At 42.6% G+C, this 4,567-nt stretch overlaps 1 protein-coding gene across 1 annotated transcript in view; it reads left to right on the forward strand.

Annotated features, from left to right (window-relative positions):
• Positions 1–3,740, forward strand: part of LOC139640029 (phosphorylase b kinase regulatory subunit beta-like) — a gene marked incomplete at its 5' end in the record, with an annotated part of 25,448 nt that extends 21,708 nt beyond the window's left edge. The window contains 4 exons of the mRNA XM_071514189.1: positions 1,052–1,129; positions 2,703–2,861; positions 3,485–3,579; positions 3,711–3,740. Coding sequence (XP_071370290.1) covers positions 1,052–1,129; positions 2,703–2,861; positions 3,485–3,579; positions 3,711–3,740 — 362 coding nt within the window. The remainder of the gene's footprint in view (positions 1–1,051; positions 1,130–2,702; positions 2,862–3,484; positions 3,580–3,710) is intronic.
• Between the last annotated feature and the right edge of the window lie 827 nt (positions 3,741–4,567).

The following is a 4,567-nucleotide window of genomic DNA, read 5'->3' on the forward strand; positions in this document are numbered from 1 at the left end:
AATTGAGTCATTATCGACTCACCCCCCCCCCCCCATATCAGCCGAAGCTCCACTGAAGTTCATGTGAACGCCAAACACACAGCGACTCTTCCATCTCAGCATTCTCCCAGACTGTGGAAGTTAACTGGGCCATCTTTTTACAAAGAAAGCACAAAATGTCAAATTTCTCCAACTTGTGCAGCAAAATCCAAATGTTTGGTAACACTTTACAATAAGGGTCACTAAGTTAAGGGTTAGTTAATGCTTAATAAGCATTAACTATTACTGCTTAATAAGCATTAACTAACCCTTAATTAACAGTTAACTAATGTGTCTGGTAATCATTTACTAATGGTGTTCATGTTAACTAAGGTATTAATTTATACATTATTTAATAGGCATCTTTATAAACTGTTAAATAATGTATACATGAATACCTTAGTTAACATGAACACCATTAGTAAATTGCACATTAGTTAACTGTTAATTAAGGGTTAGTTAATGCTTATTAAGCATTAACTAACCCTTAACTTACTGACCCTTATTGTAAAGTGTTACTGTTTTTTTTCTGATGATTACACTCCAGTCCAATATTTACCTTATTTTCTTATATATTTTCCTCACTGATAATGCTCTGTTATAGAAAGCATAAAGAGTAACCCTAGCAGCAAGGTTATTAATTCTTTGTATTACACAATACCTGTTCCAAAATAGAAACTGAATTAAAAATGATCGTTTGGGAAAAAAAAAACTACCAAGTCTTTGTCAGTGAGGAAAATGTAGGAGATAAACACATATACAGACAGATAGACGGAAAAACATATGAATGCATGCATACACACACACACACTCCCACACACACATACATAGAGTACTCCATGGTTAAATGAATGTTGTGGTAAAACTAGACTGAATCTGTGTGTGTCTGATGTAAAAAGCCTTAGACTGTTCTCAGCAGTTACTCATTTTGGTTGGCTGTGTGTGTGTGTGTGTGTGTGTGTGTGTGTGTGTGTGTGTGTGTGTGTGTGTGTGTGTGTGTGTTTGTGTGTGTGTGTGTGTGTGTGCGTTACAGGGGTGTTCAGAGGAAATAAGGCTCAGGTCAAAGAATACCAGGATCTACTGGAACCCGTCATCTTCCAGTCTTTTGATGGTGAGGGATCACACACACACACACACACACACACACACACAGATACACACACTGAGCACGTACATACACACCCACACACACACACACACACTCAACAGACACACACATACACGCTGTCATACAGTCTGTACATACACATTTATGCACATGCACATACACAACAGAAAAATGGAAAAATCACATACTGTATGAATACACACACACATACACACATTACACGCACACACACACACACACACACACACACACATATATAACTCTGTCCAGCTTGGCACATCAACATGTTCACTCCGCCTCTGTCCTCTCTCCTAGCAGCGAATATTTCCTCTTATTAAATCTCATCCATATTCATACGCCACGTTGCATTCAAGTGAACTCAGCCTCTCTCTCTCCTCATCGTACAGAGAGCCGGGGCCCCTCCACCCCTCCACCCCTCCACCCCCCCGCCCCTCCACCCCTCCACCCCTCCACCCCCCCGCCCCTCCACCCCTCCGCCCCTCCGCCCCCCCGCCCCTCCACCCCCCCTCCTTCACCTGCTCTCATTCCTCCGATGGGAAGACGGCAAAATGATAGGCATGTCGAGTGCTTCGGGTTTTCTATGGGGCCGCTCATAATGGAACATGAATAATAAGAATAATAATAAGAGCGAATTAAGGATAATGGCGGTGAGGCGGCGGTGAAGTTGCCCCGGACGTCTCCGCGGTGCCTTTGTGCTCGGCCGTGAATGAATTAACAAAACTCCTGATGATAATTGGCTGGGTTCTAAAGGATAACATGGGAGTCAGTTTTATTTTTATTTTTTGCCATTATTGCCCATATTTGCCACAGTTATTGTTTTCAAAAATCCATTAAAAACAGCTGTTGACGAACGGCAATCCATCATCTTAATCCGCCTGTATAGCGTGGAGCTCTTCAGTCATATATGAATATTGATCAATATTCATTGTGTTTATTACTATTGCAATGTTTTTGGGAGATGTATGTTATTTGTAACATGGCTATATGGAAATAAATCGTGTTTTGAAGTAAAACTCCCAGTAAACAGTCAACATGTAAACAGTAAACATGGAGACCGCCTGAGTATATATTTATAAATTGTATCATAAATGTTATATTTTAGTGTATTTTCATCTAATTTACAGTTACAGTTGTAGTCAAAGACTAGGAGAAGACATTCAGTTGCATTATTATCTATGGGATCTTGGTTATAATAGTGATATTGCCTTGAAATATAGAATTATATACTAGGCAAGGATGAAAATCTTATTTTTATCTTTATTGCATCTCCATTTACTCTGGAATGGTAATAGATATAGGTTTACTTACAATGGATTCATATTCCTTAACCTCTTACCTATCAAAGGAGACCAGAAATATGCATATAAGCCTTATGGTTGAGGAGCTATTCCTGATTCATTTTGGGTATATTGTTTATTTATTTTGCGTTTTGTCCTAGGGCTATGGCTTAACAGGTTAAATAACAGGTGTGTTGCAATGTTTTTTTCCCTAATAACACACACACACACACACACACACACACACACACACACACACACACTCTCTCTCATGCCAGGCCACGCTGTGATCCCGAAATACTACTATGTACCGGCCGACTTTGTGGAGGCGGAGCAGAAGAAGCACGGCAGCCAGAAGCGTTTCCCTAGCAACTCCGGCCGCGATGGGATGTTCTTCCTGTGGGGTCAGGCCCTCTATAACATCGCCAAGCTGCTGGGTAGGCCTGTGTGTGTGTGTGTGTGTGTGTGTGTGTGTGTGTGTGTGTGTGTGTGTGTGTGTGTGTGTGTGTGTGTGTGTGTGTGTGTCTGCTACTCTGAGCCCACTCAGACATTCGCAAGTCAATATACATTCATTAATGAGGCAAAACTAAACTTTAGTTCATATTTAATCTGACAAGTCAGATTTTACTATTACCGTATTAAATATATATACAGAGAAAGGTTCATATTTGATCAGATGTGTTATACCACAAATGTGTATTATAATAGAGAAATATTCAAAATTGGCATGCATCATTCATTTGTTTTTCATTATTCATGAGCATTTCATGATTGGGATTGCTTAAGTAACAAGGAAGAGAAACCAAGGACAGATTCTGATTCATCTGTTATGTGTGTGTGTGTGTGTGTGTGTGTGTGTGTGTGTGTGTGTCTGTCTACATGTGTGTGTTGATGATTGCTGATTTTTTTTTTCTGCGTGTGTCTGTGTATTTGTGTATCTTGGTGTATGAGCATTATTATTTATGTATATGTTGGTGGTTTTGTATGTTTACCTATATGTGTCAAATGTGTGTGTGTGTGTGTGTGTGTGTGTGTGTGTGTGTGTGTGTGTGCGCTGCAGTGGACGAGCTGATCAGCCCCACGGATATCGATCCCATCCACCGCTACGTTCCCCGCCAGGACCAGCGCAACGTCAGCATGCGGTACTCCAATCAGGTGAGCTTTCGCGCGGTCATGTGACTCAGCCTCCGCTCCCCGGTCATCGCTTCGGCCTTCGATCGAGCTCCTCTCCTTTTTTACAAGTTTTTTATTCTGAACACTCACACGCGCTCTACATTCGTTCTCAGGGTAGCGTTGCCTTCGAGTGTTCCTCGTAAAACTCCCCCCCCGCTTCCGAGTTCAGAAGTCGTGAATGTGAGTTATCGGAGCGTTCGAGTGCTCGCGGTTGACAGTGATAACCAAGACAACAGGCACCGGTTTTTGTTGCCTGTTGTTTTTATTTTATAAATCGAGTGGCACAGAGCTACTTTACGCTTCAGTGTCATAATGAAGAGGAGAAAATGCGCATCAGGCATGTTATTAATTGATTGGCCTCGGATCGAATCCCACCAGAACATTCTCTCCTGTGTCTCCCTCCAACGTTCTATCTCTCTGAATGAATAAAACATACTGAAGGTGAAAAGCCTATCCAAGAGGACAACTAGTAAGTATGCACAGAAATACGTGACAGCAAAAAAATCAGGAGAAATATGCAGCAATACTAATTATTTACATAAATCCCAAACACTAAATTCCCCCTTCCCCAGTCTGCCTTCACACTTTACCGGGTCGTTCATGCGCGCTAAACTCGTAATTACGGTATATCCGTCGGCACCTGAAGGCAGCAGAAGCTCTCCCGCTTCGCCTTGCCGAGGGCCAGCCTCGCAGACGAGGATTAAACCCAGCCCATCTCCTCCAACTAACAACCTCTCTGAATGGGAAATCACCTCTCAGATCGTGTCTGAGGTTTAATCCGTGTCTGAGACGGGCCGGCAGCCCCGAGGGATCAGAGAGGCGGTAGGTGGGTAGATATGTACAGAACGCCATAATGTTCATTCTCTGAGCCGCACGCTGTGGATTGATACAGCCCATTCTGCTCCTGCGTGTTGTATTCTGTATTTTATAGCCGGGGCTGATAAGACGGGGCGAGCGGGAGGCACACGGG

The sequence above is a fragment of the Centroberyx affinis genome, unplaced genomic scaffold (assembly GCF_046629955.1).
Source record: "Centroberyx affinis isolate AG114_WGS23_722 - 3 ecotype Tasmania unplaced genomic scaffold, CSIRO-AGI_Caff_v1 ptg008194l_1, whole genome shotgun sequence".
NCBI classification, from domain to species: Eukaryota; Metazoa; Chordata; class Actinopteri; order Beryciformes; family Berycidae; genus Centroberyx; species Centroberyx affinis.